Below are 15,783 nucleotides of genomic sequence, written 5' to 3'. Positions count from 1 at the left end.
TGTTAGTGTTGATACATTAGAAATTCATCGAATAACACTTTCGTTATATCCAATATATTGGCCAAGGACTTCAATTGTCTTCTCTTACACCGAGGACGAATGATCCCATCTTGACCACTCTCGGTCACTTTTTGTGAAATTATTAATATGTAAATGCTAGGACTGTTGGAATTCCATGATTAGAAACATGTCAGTCATAGTCAAAACACAAGTGTAATCCATGAAATATCTTTGGTGTTTCAGACCTGAGGACCACTTACACAATTGAGACCTAACTCAACCTGACCAATAGTTATAATATTTCATGGATGCATACATATTAATTTAGTGAGCTCTTTCCCAGAAGAGCATCATCTGTCGTTGATGTCGCTACAATAATGGCTATGAGATCGGATGCACTCATAATACAAGCATACGATATATTGTTATTCTATAAGATATTTCTCTGTCATTCTCGGGTATCATTTGCATTGGTACATTTAAAGCACATGTTCAAGGACTTGTGATCTCCGCATAATGATATCATCTTATGATGCCGCTATAATTTACTTAGTCATGTCATGTATTTGTGGACTTCACTAGAAGCATCACTCGTGTGTGATATGAATACATTGTATCAATAAATTGTGGACAATATATGGAATGTGTGGTTGGCTTGCCGCGCACATTTATTTCAACCGATGCCATGGTACACAAATAAATTTAAAGATGGAGATGTAAGGATATGGAAATGGTTTTCAATTAGGACCCTAAAAATATCATATATTTTATGTGGTTTTGTCATCAGTCATCCATGTAAATTAATGTCTAAACGATAGAATAAAGCCATCATTGATCATGGATGATGACAAAAAGCACATACTATGGTTGGCTTTCCTTTTGGGGACTGGGTGATAAGGCTGGTTTTCTTTTTGCGTCAATCAACATGTTTAAAATCATAAACTATAGATGGGATACCAAAAGGCAATTTAGGGGAAAAAAGGAAGACATTCTTATGAGTCAAACCTTCATATATCATCTCCATAAATCACCTTACCTAATAACTTGAACTAAAACATTCGTATGAAACTTCTCGAGAATGATCTATTAGTACGTGCAATGTTTTCAGAAGCAAGTGGCAATGGTTTGTGTCAACAGTTTAAATTCCATTCAAGTGTACAAAAGTAACTTTATTTTAAGAAAAACACCAATACAAAGTATTAATGTTCAAATTGTAATTTTAGCTATAAAAAACATCATAAGAAAAATGAAAGAAGAAACCAAAAGCATGAAGCTGATTGTAAGAAAAATGAAGCTGAAACGTTTGAGGACGGTAGATACGAAACTTACCTAACTCTTAAAATTAACTTGAATTTGAGTGTTATCAAATATAAATGGCAAAACCTTGCATCAGTATAGATAATGTATCAATATATTTATTTTTAGGAACAAATGGAGGAACATAAAGAAAAGTGGAAACACAAAAAGGGTATGAAAAAAACAAATAATGAGAAGAAAGTTTGAGAACCATACCAAATAACATATCCCATGTTCCTTTCTGGTGCAATGGAATTCCAGATAAACATAACTATTTATTTCAATCCAATAACTCCCATTAAATTAACAAGTTTTCATTCATTTTGTATGCCCAATTCGGTTAACTGATATTTTATTGTTCTATGAATCTAAAATATTTTTTCCTGACTAGAAAGGTGCGAGGACACTTTAGTTACATTTAACTTGAGAAATCTCGTACTAATATATTCATTTATCGATTTAGTAATGCGCGGATAAATTACACCAAGATATGTGTGGTACAGTGAAATTGTCTATTTCAGGTATGTTTGCATGCATAAATACGTAGTCACCCTAAATATGAATTAAATATAATGTATTTTTGGTGATTTAATGCCATGATGTAACCATCACCATCTGCTAACAAAAGGACAATTGAGTTTTAATCTATTACTCCTTTGGTTGATTTCAGGGGTCATCAAAATTAAATCTTATACGAGTGAATATATCATATTCACTTCGGATTGCGTTACAAGACTCTTTCTAGCATTTTGAATCAGATTTAATGATTCATAATAATACTATTATTTCTTATTATAATACTTTTCAATATTTGGTTACTCAGAGCTGTCCTGTGCCATAGTATTTTTATTTTTAATAAAACTAACAAAATTTAATCCTATTTTTAGTATCAACTTATCAAATGTCGACATTAATAAAGAAACACTCCACATTAACACAAAACTCCAATATATATAAATTTTAAAATAGTTCAAATAATAGTTGTCAAATATTGCTATACCTGATGCGGAAGATTAGGCTGATAGGATTCTTGAAATCGTGCAGGGTCATGTAAAGTCCAATAAAAATCAGATTACCATGCATCTGACTACGATGATTTTCTAAACTCTTAAGCTACACATTGTGCGAAGGAATGTAAAGGTTTTTGGTTGTTAAAAAAGTTCAAATATATCATTTAAAGCTAATTCAATTTAACATTTTAACCGTATCATCATGCTACGTTTCAGAACGGCACATAAATATTTAAGTTCTCAATCGTGGATGTAGTACTATTAATTTTGAAATGGTTATGGTTAGCTTTTCTATATTAAATTGATTTATGAATTACTTGAAATATTTTATATATGTATAGTGTAAACCATCAGTAGAATACACTTTAGGGTTAATGTTGGACTTCCCTTCCACCAAATGTGAATTTAAAACTTCCATTATATGGGGAAGTATTAGATAAAGCTTCCAACACTTTTGGTAAGAACAATTCGTCTAGTATTTTGAAAACCTACCTATACAAAGTTAAGGTTTAGGTGGTCAGATGTTTGACATGCCAGGTTGACATGTCCCAATTGTCTTAAAACTAAGACGATGTGACCAATATAAAATGATACATGATATATCATTTTTTTCATCTGAAAAATGATACGTGTTTATTTAAAACTGCAAAATCGATCATGCCATTCATATTTATATCTAATAAGACTATAAATTTGTTTTACGAGTTAACTCAATACTGGGAATAAATGAACCATAATTGAGTACGAAAACAATGGAGAACATGAGTATTCTAAACGAAAGGAATTCACATAGATGTATTAAAAGAAATGCAAGTATAATTAAACAATGGAAAAACTGGTTTATATCGATGTAATGTTAATCCTTTTTTTATTTAGGTTGAATGTATAAAATGTTGTACATGTGAAGATCGATGCTACTAAAATGTACAGTTTGTTGTTTTACGAAGAAACTAGCTATCATACAATTTTTTAAAATAAGTAATAATAATTATTATTCTTTAGGTATTAATTAGACAATATTACATACACAATGATTTAAACGATGAAACTTATAATCCAGAAAATGTAAATTATAATTATAATGATCTTACTTGAAATCCTGAATTTGTGATTAAATCGTACTATTTGGTACGACTTTGTTTCTTCTGAAATATTTGATCACAAAGTGATACAGTCTACTTCGATAAAGCGATGAAATTAAAACATGCAAGAGAAAATCTCAAAAAATATCACAGCTATTTTATTATGAATCACTGTCAAAAAATATATTGAACAGCAATTTTCATATAGTTTAGAATAATCAAAGCCATATTTAATGAAGCAAATAGAACTCATTTAAATTCAACTATTTAAAATAAATATACGTCCTGATATATTTTCTTGGATCCCAACGAGGTGGTATATATGGTCTTGGGTCTGCTATGGAGATAAGAGTTAGGGTTTTCCCGCGCCACCGACAGGTTTGCATCTTCTACCTTCAGCCACAGGGCTCTCGCACCACCGCCGGCAGCCATGGGTCGCATGCACAGCAGAGGGTAAGAAATCGCTCTTTCTGAACTGTTTAATCTTTATTTGATTTGCCGGATGTTGATTCTCCGTGCAGATTGTTTGTTTTTTTGATTGTTGTTCTTCGCCTGTTCTTGCCGCAGTAAGGGTATTTCTGGATCAGCCCTGCCTTACAAGAGAACTCCGGCCAGCTGGGTCAAGACCTCCCCCCAGGATGTGAGTTTTTTTATCAATTTTCTCATACAATCTGATATTGCATCGTGCATTGTTCTCTGAGATTTGGATCGGTTGAAGGTTGAGGAGAGCATCATGAGGTTCGCCAAGAAGGGGCTTACGCCGTCCCAGATCGGCGTCATCCTTCGTGATTCGCACGGTATTGCCCAGGTCAGGAGCGTCACCGGTAATAAGATTTTGCGTATTCTGAAGGCTCAAGGTAATATAAATTGTGCTTATTCTACTGCGAACTAGTACCGTGATTTCTGCGATTAATTGTGTTTTTTTTGGGATCGTAGGTCTTGCTCCTGAAATCCCGGAGGATTTGTATCACCTGATTAAAAAGGCCGTGGCCATCAGGAAGCATTTGGAAAGAAACCGGAAAGACAAGGACTCCAAGTTCCGGTTGATTCTAGTGGAAAGCAGGATTCACCGACTTGCACGGTACTACAAACGGACGAAGAAGCTCCCGCCCGTTTGGAAATAGTAAGATTGTGCCTGTCATTTAATTACTTTGAATCTATGTTGAATGTTAAATAGTAAGATTGTGCCTGTCATTTAATTACTTTGAATCTATGTTGAATGTTAAATCCCTCTTCCGCCGGGAAAATAGGCTCCTATGCCAACTTCTCTTCATATTTATCTTAGATGATCCGCAATGTCTGATCTTAACTTAGTCGCGATTTGTACTGAGGCTATCGGTGATATCAGTTTCGAGACTTTGAATTGATGAGTTATCGTCTAAAATTTTCTCAAAGGCCACGCAATCTAAATGAATGACCAATTCTGTTAATTTGCGTTAGCTTTAGACCTCAATTAACTCGTTTGAGTATCGGTATATCAAAATTCCCTTTTTCATACCAATAGATTTGAAATGAACTTCTACTGGCGACTGACGTCCATTAATATTTAAAGCGACCGTAACGACGCCCCAACAATGAAATATTGTGTTATTGAAGATCATTCTCCATCCATGTACCAACGCTTCACCCATGTATCAAAAGTTTCTTAAATTTTCTTATTTTATCTGGCAAGAGCTTAACGGGTATGAAACATGTATGAATGGTTCGTCGTATAAAATTTTATTTTGTTGTTCTACCATTTTCTCTTTGGAATCAATTTTTGATTTCGGTTGAGACTTTGCAATCTGCTTTTCATTTCGACCCGGTATGTTATAAGAAACGATTGGCGGTTATAGAAATTCATTTTTTCTGAATCATTTTTACTAATTATTGACTTATTTTTCACCATTCCTGGTCAACAACTGGGGCTGATCTCTTTTTGCCATTGAATTGCAGCGAGTCTACCACTGCCAGCACCCTCGTGGCTTAGGATCAATCCATTTGCAAGTGATGGTGTTTGAACAGCAGGAAACAAATTTTCATATCTAATCCAAGTGCTCTTAACATTGTCGACCCATGCAGTCCTGACGTTTCAATTTTGTTCTATTCTGCTTGTTATTTTCCTTAATTCAATTATAATTGTATTAAAATTCCGACACGGACGTCATCCGTGATGGATTAATATTTACGTCACTCGTCCAGACCACCCCATCACCGTCACGCCACCGTCACGGGCAATCCGTCACCGTCACCATCACGAACCCTCTGACTTGTCACCGTCACTGTCACGTCATCCGTCACGTGACCGTCACGGTGATGCGTGATGTGACAGATGACGATTGCCGATCCCTACCAGTGAATATGGCCCAATAATTGCTACAGTGTTTTGGGTGCAGTGGGCTGTTCAAATTTCTGCCCAGAGTGATTGAAAAATTCTCACAACACAGCCGAGAACCAGGTATGGCTTTGTTTCTGAATTGTGGGATGCTGGTGATAAAGAGTTGCAGAGGCGAAATTATGAAGTGGACGAAACGTTTAGTGGGGTTGAAGACAATGTCTGCAGGTCTTATGTGATGGAAAGATTTGACGGATCCCTTGTGCCTGATTTAAGCTGATTACTTGATTGGGTTTGTTTCTTCACTAGATCCTGATTGGTCTTAATGAGACAGATGGAGTGGCATGCTGTTCCAGAATGGATCTGCTAATTCTATTGATATTTTGTGCCAACCAAATGAAATTAACTTCAGCAACCTGGGCTGACCTTTGGTGGGAAGGAAATTGTGAATGACTGAAGATGCTGTATAGCTTTGTAACCAGGAGAAAGAAATCCTTTCAAAAATTCCGCTGACCAACATGCAATATGTAGCCTGCATTTTGAGTACTCTGCAATACGTCCAAGAAACACTGAAGAGCTTAAGATTACTAAATTGGCTTCAACTAAAATTGAAGCCTCACAATGTCTTGCTGTCTCCCTAGGAGACGTGATCAAGGTGTTTGAAGTTACAGAGCCATACTAGTTATTAGACATGGTATGGCTAATTCGCACAAACGAACCGTACAGGCCCTTGTTCTTTGTTCCGTTCTTTTTCTTTTTCAAAAATGCACAAATTCGCACATTCACACAAATTCGCACAAAATTAGACTAAAATTCGCACAAAGCGAACAAAAGAACAGAACACGGGTCTGTTCGATGTTCTGTTCGAATTTGTATTTGTTCTGTTCGGAAATCTGAACAGAATAAATAATTCGCACAAATCAGTACCAAAAGAACAGAACGAGCATGTCTACTAGTTATATAAGTACGAGATGTTTGAGGTCGCCATTACAAAGTATCACATCATTGAACGAAATTCCACATTGCCCCCCGAATTTTGAATGTTTCCCTGTTATGTTATCCTTCCCTTCTCCCAGAATGACACTGGGTGATAATGAAATTGAAATTGTATGCTTTGGTGACTCATTCTATAAGACCTAAATGCGATGAATCTTACATTCCTTTGCCCAGAATGAGTACTTATCATACTTGCCAAAATTATTGCCCTCCGCCCTTGAGTTTTCTCTAGGTCTCGCCCTTGAGACATTCTTGAAATTATAGTGCAGGGATTCAGATGGGATGGTTTTTTTCGCTCCAGGACAAAACAATGTCTGTTCGTGAGATTGGATGAAAACTGGGGCGAACAGGTGGGACGGTTTTCTTATTGTCAGACGAAAAAACTGTCCCTTCCGAAGGTCCAGGCGAGAGATGGTAAGGGATGGACGAAAATCTGTTGGATTTGCCTCCGATGATTGAGATCTTGCCACGTGGCATCGCTTATCAATTCCTTGTTATCAATTCCCTGATTTTTTTTCATCCGGGACGAGGAAGGGGATGGTTTTTCTCCAGATGGGACAAAACTGGTAAAGTCAGGATGTGGTTGATTTTTTTCTTCAATGGGCGAATCCCTGGACGGGACAGTTCAGATGAAGTTGAAATATCCGGACGTAGGATGGGATGATCATCGTCCCGTCCTGTCCATCGCCCACGACCTGGACGACCCGGAACTATACCCAAAATGTATCTGTAAGAAGGTCCGAGTTGATAGAAAAGCTCCAATAGAAAGCCTCAATTATAGGTGAAAGCAGTGTCCTGATAATGTGTCCAACAGGGAGAAGGAGAGGAAAAGTCTTTGAGGAAGAGGCAAAAGGAGAGAATAAGGAAGAGGGAGCTGAACAATGATGTCTAGAGGGCTAGTTAGGAAGACCTACAAGAGGGATAGGACAGCTGGTGTCTGAACAATGATCTCTCCAAATTATTTAATAGAGGAAGTGGTAGAGTCAAACCTGGATGGAATTGGAAAAACTATCTTTAAAACAGTATTATCTCATGCAATATCTCATCTAGGCTTCTTATTTATGCAGTGGGCTCATCTTCTCGCATTGTAGCTTCTTTAAATTTGTGATTCAGTTCTTGGATTCTTTCTCTGTTGGTGCAATAAACTCCCTCAATCATGATGTAGAATGTTTTTTTGAAAGAAATCATGCTGTAGAATGTTTACCATACACAATTTTCTAGCTGCCCAGCTATGCCAAAACCTCCTCAGTGACTGCCCAAATAATCACTTATTGATCCTGTTTCCCTCTCAACATTGTCGTTCTTAGTCACTTCCTATAGTCTTTGCGCTTCTAAGAGAGCTTCCATTCTCATTACCTAAATTTTTTTTTGGCATAGTTGGAAAATCAATGACTCCTGATTCTTGCCATACCTGATGCACAAGGAGAAGTAATTGCAAAATCTACAACAGATATGTTTTAAGTCATTTGTAGTACTTGGAACAAGGCTAAAAAACTTGATCTCTCAAGCTAATGGATGACGGATAGAGGATGTAGAAAGAAAAGATGCTTGTATGAGTGTCTAAGATATGATGTTGAACAAAGGCTAGAAATCATACTTGACAAAATGTAAAAATAAGAGAAAAAGTAAAATAAAATAGGGAACTTTGCTGATGTTGAAGAATATGATGTTATCTCCTAGGGAACTTTACTCAGGAACTATGTATATGTGGAGTCAGACAATAAAGCTCCATTTGTGATAGCGTGAGGATTCATAAATGAAAGGGAGCACATTTAGAATGTGCTGCGGTCGACTCTGGTAATGAAAAGTTTCCATCAAGTACGTCCAAAATCATCATTTGGGACATTGGTTTTGAACGACGGTCAGATGCCCATGTTGTGGCCACCAACAAGGACTTCCCAGGCGATCACCCATCTTGGTATTGCTCTCGTCCATGCACACTGAACCTTGGAGCTCTAATGCACACTTCAATTGGATTTTGTGCCTTGGTTCATTTATGAAAAACCTGGTTCCATGAAGCAGAAGCGTGTTAACCGATTGAAAATTGATCTTAAAATTAATACCTCAAATGTCCCTTGTGGAGAACTTTTTCCACCCTTTTCCTGCTCTCGCTGAGATCGTTATGAAGGCGTTCACATGTTCGCCCTCAAGAAGTATCACCACGATCATTTGACACCTAGATCTCCACTTCTTCGTCAACTCACCTTGAAAATAGTGAACATCTTCTCACCATGAAGACGCTCTCCTTGGTTGAGTAGAGATGAGAGTAGAGTGGACAAAGGGGGGATCTCAAATCTGGTTGGTATGGGTGCTTAAATAAGTGCACTTCCCTATTTATATTTTATTTAAGTTTTTTTTCTGAAAGACTCATAAAGTGAAATATGTTCACCAATGCCGATATGAACTTATATGTGTGACCTTCCAGGCCCATATATCATTATAATTGTTAATTTTGGTGGCCCAATAATAATTATCAGTTAACCTAATTAATTAACTATTGTCATCATATAGATTAATTAATAGAACAATTTTGATAGGTTAAGTTTCTAGCACTTGGGTTGCCAAGCTATGCATCGTGCTCTAGATGATCCTTCTTGACCACTCAATCGTCTCCGTGAGCTTCTCACTACATCCGAACTAAGACTTATTTGAATCACATAATTAGAGGCTTGTAGGTCATTGTCAAAATGTAGTTGTCCATTCATGAGAAGTCCTTGGTGTCTCAGGTCAATGAATCACTAGTAAAACTATGACATAAATCAACATCATTTACGTTTGGGTATAATACCATTTTGGGATTCATACGGATCAATTCAGTGAACTCTTTTTCGAAAGAGCACCCCCTATCTATCCTAAGTGTCGCTAGACTAATAGCCACATGATGAATTATACTTATCGTATAAGTAGGATCAATTAGTGATATTCCATTTGGATAATTCGATGTCCATTTCGACTATCCATTGAATATGAATATTTAAAATACATGTTTAAATTATCGTTAGCTCCATATTTTGATCTCGTCATGATCACTATGTCACTGTATGTATTCACAAGCTTCATTAAAAACATCACACTAGAATAATAATGAACTTCAATGAACTTAAATAAACATGGCGATTTTATTGACTTAACAACTACATAATATTCATCATTTTTTATTGGTCCCTATCACAAACTGTAATTAAAAAAGGATTAACCAATTAACAATCATTAGAGGTTATGGCATCACAACTTGCTATGGGATGACGACATTTCTGACAATTATGAGTGACTTAATCAATGTGGAAAACAATTATTTGCCATGTGGCGCTATCGAATATTAACCCCATAAAAATAATAATTAATACATATAAAATGATTTGAGTTCACAAAATTCAAATAAATATGTTTTCTGACTTAGAAAAATTACATATTTGTAGTATAATGTCAAAACATAAAGGAAAAATGATTTTCGACTCACTTTCAGAATATTATGTTATGAAAATCCCTGAAAATACGTAAAAATTCACAAAAGGCAAAAACATTGTTATAACAATATATCTAATCATTTTAGGATTGTAACACACATAATATTAATTGAATACAATAAAAAAGCAAATAGATCATAATACAAAGTTCATAAGTTAGAAAGCATGTGTTCCAAATATTATTATTCCAAGGATACTCGAGGACATCAAAGTATATTGGCAGAATAATGCTATCAAGTGTCACTCATATTGATGAGTAGGGCTGATTACTTAACAATTATTGTGGAGACACTGAGAATATATAATAGGTGCTCTTTAGTGAAAAGAATTCACTGAATTCTAAACATTATTAGCTGAAGTTAAACAAGAAGTTCACAAAAATGATTGAGTGGCCAAGATGGGATAGGTTGCCCTTTGTATAAGCAAAGGCAACTCAAGGAAGATGACATGATAAATTTGTTGGCCAATGTAGTTGAATATCAAAAAAGACTTCTCTAAAATGATTTTAAAATCTAAGTTCTAACTTGGATAACCAATAAGGGTTTGATAATTGACCTACCTAACTCATCTTAAGAGCCTCAATCAAATGATCAACAATACATACATGGTACCTTATGACAAACATATTCTATGAGTGAGTTAATGCAATCCTTTATATTGTCGACAACACAAGTTTTAGCTTGGCAACCCACATACTGGAACTTCTACCTATGAATTGGGTTAAATCAATCTATGAATTATTAACTTACATAGTGATATAGTTAATTTTATTTAAGTGTTCAATAAATGTTACTGGGCCACTAGAGTCCTTTATAACAGTGACAGATAGGTATAGAGGGTCATAGGTAAATGGTCTATTCGATGCCGGGAGATATGCTTGAAGCTTGGGGTTTAAATGAAAAATGCACACTTAAGATTAGTTTTAAATTCAAGAGTGCATATGCGATGACAAGTGGTGATTATAAATAATGAATTACCAAAAGGCATCCAGAACTATATTTTAACTTAAATTTACAACATGTATACATCCGGGACGCGGATGGGATGACGTTTTCGTCCGCGGACGAAATTTTCGTCCCGTCCAGCATCCAGGACGAAAACCCGGACGAAAATTTGTCCGGGGCACCCCGGACGAGACGTTTTTTCGTCCAGTAGGACGGAAAGTTCGTCCGGGATGTTCGGACGGGCGACGACCGACCTGGACGATGATTTTTTTTTTTGTGAGAATGACTAAGAGATACGCCGGAAAGATTGAGAGATACGTACATACATAGATAGATAGAAAATCAGGTAGATAGATAGCTAGCTAGATAGCTACCAAGATCGACTGTTAGATAGATAGGTAGCTAGATATATAGAAAGAAAGATCTACAGATAGATACATATATAGATCGAATATTAGATAGAAAGATCTATAGAAAATCCGATAGGAGAACCAATTGATTCGTAGACAGATAGATTGATAGGTAGATAGAAAGCTACATCGAAAGTTCGATAGATGGCTACATCGACAGATAAATAGAAAGATCTTCAGATAGATACACAGATGGATAGAACAATAGATAGGAAGATCAATAGAAAAATCCGCCAGAAAGAACGACAGTTACGTACCTTGCCGGCGCGCTTTCGCTTCTCTGTCACTAGCTCGGTGGAGGTTGAAGACGATGACACCGAGTTGGAAGAAAGAAAGAAGATTCTCCAATTCTCCAAGGCAAGAATCGTGCTCCCGCCGATTCGCTTTGAAAGTGTTAGGGCACGCGCCGTTTTTTTCGCTTCAATTTCGTCCCTATGGGACGAAATTTCGTCCCAAGGCATTTGGACGGGCCGAATCTTCGTCCACGTTATGTAGGACGGGACGGTCGCTGACGACGTATCGTCCCGTCCTTTGTCCCGGGTGAACTGCTGGACGTTCGGCCGGGACGAAGATCGTCCCGTCCCGTCCAGAGTCCTCGTCTGGGACGATCTGAATGTATAACAACATGCATAGAATAGTTTTGGAAAGAATAAAAATTCAAAATATTATTCAAGAAAATCTACCTTTGTAAAGTTAGAATAATGAAACAATTTGCAACAACTTGTTATAGGTTTAAATTCTAGAGTACATATGCGGTAGTCAAACTGGTGATCATAATTAATGAATTGCCAAAAGGCATCCAAAACTATTTTTCAGCCTAAATTAAATGCACAACTTCACAGATGCCCTAACACGAAAGAATAACAATATATAATGTTATTCGAGAAAACATACCTTTGTAAAGTTAGACTAACAAAACAACTTGCAACAATTTGTTCTAATGTTTAAATTAAAGAATACATATGGGACAACATAACTGGTGATTATAATACCAAAAGGCATCCAAAAGAAATTTTCAATTTAAATTCAATGTGCAACTTCGCGTGTCCTGACAGGAAAGGAAAAAAATTCATAATACTACTCGAGAGATATTTTAAAGGTCTTAAATTTAATCATTCAACTGCAAAGATTGCGGCAGCGTGTAACATATGGTGACAATTACAGATAAATACAAGTCCATCTATTATGGTCAATCCACCGTCTCTCTATACTCTATTTGAGGGACTGACTTATTGCGTAGATGTTGACCAAATATACTAATCCATTTTTATTAAGGGATTGGAAGCATCGACCTCGAAAGAAGAGGAGGCGGCAGCGGCTTCCAAGACGCCATCTCGGATCTGCTGGGAGATGTCGCGGACGTGGCCAGGTCCATGAGGAATGAAGATGGTGGTGTTCTTGGAGGAATTGCCAAGGTCCTTGAGGGTGTCAAAGTATTGGGTCACCATGATCAGATCCATAACCTCCTTTGCAGACGTGCCGGAGACGACATGGGAAAAGTCGAGAATGTTGTCCCTCAAACCCTCTGTAATGGCCTGCCTCTGCCTTGCCACCCCCACACCGCCCAAGTACTTGGCTTCCGCCTCCGCCTCTGCCCTCTTCACCATCAGCACCTTCTCGGCCTCTCCTTTGTACTGGCTTGCCTCCCTCATCCTCTGAGCTGCACACCAGAAATCCACCAATTAACATCCACAGTATGCTTCATGATGAGATTTTATAGTTAGATATTGATTATGATCGGCGGGCACCTGCGTTAATCTCGTTCATGGCTCTCCTCACTGATGCGTCCGGTATGATGTCTACCATCAGGATCTGCTCAATGTTGTATCCATATGCCCCCATCACCTGGTTTGAAGATAACAATTATGCAAGAATGATTATTGCTGAACAAGTGGAATAGTAGAGTGTTTGCTGCTGTCTCAGGAGAAAGTTGTCATTGTCATTTAGGAATCGTCATCGTCATCATCATTGCATGAATAAGATGATTTGTTCATCATCATAACAGTAGAGGATGAGATATGATGACGATAATGATCCTGTGATCATCATCCAGGCTCATTTGAATGACAAGGATGAAAATAATTTGTCATCATCATTGTCATTTCCTCATATTGAACAAGGACAAGAAGCTTGGAGTAGCGAGTGGAAGAATTCATCCCTCCATCACCATCATTATCGTCTGCCGCTAAGATGACCATGATGTCGATGAATGACGAGGGTGATGAAAACACATCATTGTCCTCACATGGCTGTCGAGGAAACGAAAAGGAGATATAGCCTGTTTGGGAGATGAGGATTCAAGCAATCGGTAACACGAGAGGAATTAAATGACCAATGAGAAAAAGAAAAACAAAAGGGGTTCTTATTTTCGAATCCAAATGTGTGTTTCGGTCACCTTTTCAAGCTCCTCCAAGACAACTTTGGCGACATCACTCTTCTGTTCAAACAGTTTATCAAGCGTCATCCCGGGGACATGGGCGCGGACCACTGTGTATGAAGGCGGAACAAATGTTAGTAATGGAAAAATAATTATTGATAAAGATGGTTTGGGAATGAGTACCGTCAAATACATAGGCTTGGATCTGTTCTTTCGGATCTTGTAGCTCGTAGAACGCATCATCCGCGTGGTCTCTGATCACCCGGTATTGGATGGAACAGAGTAGTTGCACGAAAACATCATCCTTCATAAGAAACACGAACAAAATTATGCAGAAATTTTCATAGCGATTCAAATTCTTCGATGAGGACAAGCATAAATTTTCGTTTTGATTAGAAGGGGGCGTGAACATAATAAAATCCGCAGCCTTTTCCCAATTGGTTCGTGAAGAATCCAGGGAAAACAGAACAGTAGCACGAAAGTATCATCCTTCAAACGAAAAAAATGGAAAACAGCGATTATGATTCTGCGATTAGATACAAAGGAAATTTTGTTTTCATCTGATGAATTCATGGACATATTGAAATCCGCAGCTGTTTGCCTGATTTTTTCGTGAAGAAACCAGAGAAAACAGAGCAGATGCCCGAAAACATTAACCTTTAAAAGAAATATGAACCAAAATCGACGATAAATTTCATCAGCGATTCCGATTCCGCGATGAAACCACGAAGAAAATTCCCGTTCAACCTGATAAAGTCATTATCATATTGAAATATGCAGCCGTTTCGTGGAGAACAAGCCAAAACAGAGCAGTGGCACGAAAACATCATCCTGCATAAGAAACATGAGCAGAATCACGGAGAAATCTCATAACGAAGCCAATACGCACCCAATTTTTTTTCTCGTTTTGATCTGACGAAGACATGAAGAATAGAAATCCGAAGATGTTTCCCCAATCTGTTCGTGAAAGATCAACCAAAACAGCGCAGTTGCACGAAAACATCATCCTTCTACAGATACGTGAACAATATCTCGGAGAAATATAAACAATAATACCGATCCCACTACAAGAACACGTAGAAATCTTCGTTTTGAGCAGACGAACGTATTAACATGATGAAATACGCAGCCTTTCCCTCAATCTGCTCGTTAACAAAACCAGCAAAAATAACAACAGGAACGGCAATCAAATTTCAAGAATCACTTCACAACGGTAGACCCCAAGAAGTGATCAAATCAGGAAAAGCGGAGGGAACTGAAATTCAAGCAAGAGGATTAAGACGACGCAATTGTTCTCACCTTCGTCTTCGTTTCGATGCGGACATCGAGCGAAGAGATTCGCGTGGAGAGGACGCCAGCGAGGCACTCCCCGCGAAATGGATTGAAGAAATGGAGTCCAGGCGATGCTACAAACAGGAATCGCCCCCACTTTTCCACGATCCCGACGGTCGCCTGATCGATGCAGGCGCAGAACAAGCAGTACGTTCCGACCATCTTCTTCCTCTCGCGCCTGTCTTCTTCCCGAATATCGCTCTAATTCCCCTGAAATAACCCTAAAACAGAGATTTCATGCCATCTTCCATGGTAATAAATCGAAATTACTCAATGATTTCACCAGCGGTCTGGACGATAAAAGTACGATGGCGCGAAATTGCAGGGATGGATCTTCGTCGCCCACGCCACGCGGCTTCAATCGGACTTCTTCCTCGTCAACTTCTTCCTCCGCGTTGATAATTTTGAGCTCCGTCTCTGTCAGTTAGACATGTGTGTTCTGTTCTATTCGTTCCTTTATGTTCCTAACAAAACAAAAACGAATTCGCACAGAACATCGCACAGACCCAGTGTGCGGTTCGGATTGTGCGAAATGTGCGATTTTTTAATACTTTT

The 15,783-nt window shown here is 37.7% G+C and overlaps 2 protein-coding genes across 3 annotated transcripts; one reads left to right on the top strand and one right to left on the bottom strand.

Annotated features, from left to right (window-relative positions):
- The first annotated feature begins 3,703 nt into the window (after positions 1-3,703).
- On the top strand, positions 3,704-5,500 carry LOC144716695 (small ribosomal subunit protein uS15). The gene is made up of 5 exons (XM_078591903.1): positions 3,704-3,841; positions 3,956-4,028; positions 4,107-4,245; positions 4,325-4,511; positions 5,324-5,500. Exons 1-5 carry the CDS (start codon positions 3,819-3,821, stop codon positions 5,355-5,357), a joined length of 456 nt encoding a protein of 151 aa, XP_078448029.1. The 5' UTR covers positions 3,704-3,818; the 3' UTR covers positions 5,358-5,500.
- Positions 5,501-12,610: 7,110 nt separating this feature from the next.
- LOC144716694 (SPFH/Band 7/PHB domain-containing membrane-associated protein family) lies at positions 12,611-15,647 on the bottom strand. Of its 2 annotated transcripts, none has more exons than XM_078591901.1 (6): positions 15,512-15,647; positions 15,196-15,449; positions 14,080-14,200; positions 13,915-14,006; positions 13,268-13,364; positions 12,611-13,179 (listed from the first exon to the last, which is right to left on the bottom strand). In XM_078591901.1, the coding sequence occupies exons 2-6, from the start codon at positions 15,388-15,390 to the stop codon at positions 12,776-12,778; spliced, it is 909 nt and encodes a 302-aa protein (XP_078448027.1). In that variant the 5' UTR covers positions 15,391-15,449; positions 15,512-15,647; the 3' UTR covers positions 12,611-12,775. The 2 variants fall into 2 exon arrangements, with proteins under 2 accessions (XP_078448027.1, XP_078448028.1); XM_078591902.1 differs by having other exon boundaries at positions 15,196-15,438; positions 15,512-15,627.
- Between the last annotated feature and the right edge of the window lie 136 nt (positions 15,648-15,783).

The sequence above is a fragment of the Wolffia australiana genome, chromosome 2 (genome assembly GCF_029677425.1).
Source record: "Wolffia australiana isolate 7733 chromosome 2, ASM2967742v1".
NCBI classification, from domain to species: domain Eukaryota; kingdom Viridiplantae; phylum Streptophyta; class Magnoliopsida; order Alismatales; family Araceae; genus Wolffia; species Wolffia australiana.
Note: the sequence above shows the minus strand (reverse complement) of the source record. Positions and strands in the feature narration are given on the sequence as shown.

What these genes read in the sequence shown, in the direction of transcription:
- LOC144716695 (XM_078591903.1), top strand. Translation starts at nt 3,819, where the DNA reads ATGGGTCGCATGCACAGCAGAGG. An exon ending in GGTCGCATGCACAGCAGAGG is followed by an intron (nt 3,842 to 3,955) that starts GTAAGAAATCGC and finishes TTCTTGCCGCAG; the next exon opens with TAAGGGTATTTCTGGATCAG. An exon ending in TCAAGACCTCCCCCCAGGAT is followed by an intron (nt 4,029 to 4,106) that starts GTGAGTTTTTTT and finishes GATCGGTTGAAG; the next exon opens with GTTGAGGAGAGCATCATGAG.
- LOC144716694 (XM_078591901.1), bottom strand. Translation starts at nt 15,390, where the DNA reads ATGGTCGGAACGTACTGCTTGTTCTGCGCCTGCATCGATCAGGCGACC. An exon ending in GCATCGAAACGAAGACGAAG is followed by an intron (nt 14,201 to 15,195) that starts GTGAGAACAATT and finishes TTTCTTATGAAG; the next exon opens with GATGATGTTTTCGTGCAACT. An exon ending in CATGAACGAGATTAACGCAG is followed by an intron (nt 13,180 to 13,267) that starts GTGCCCGCCGAT and finishes TCTGGTGTGCAG; the next exon opens with CTCAGAGGATGAGGGAGGCA.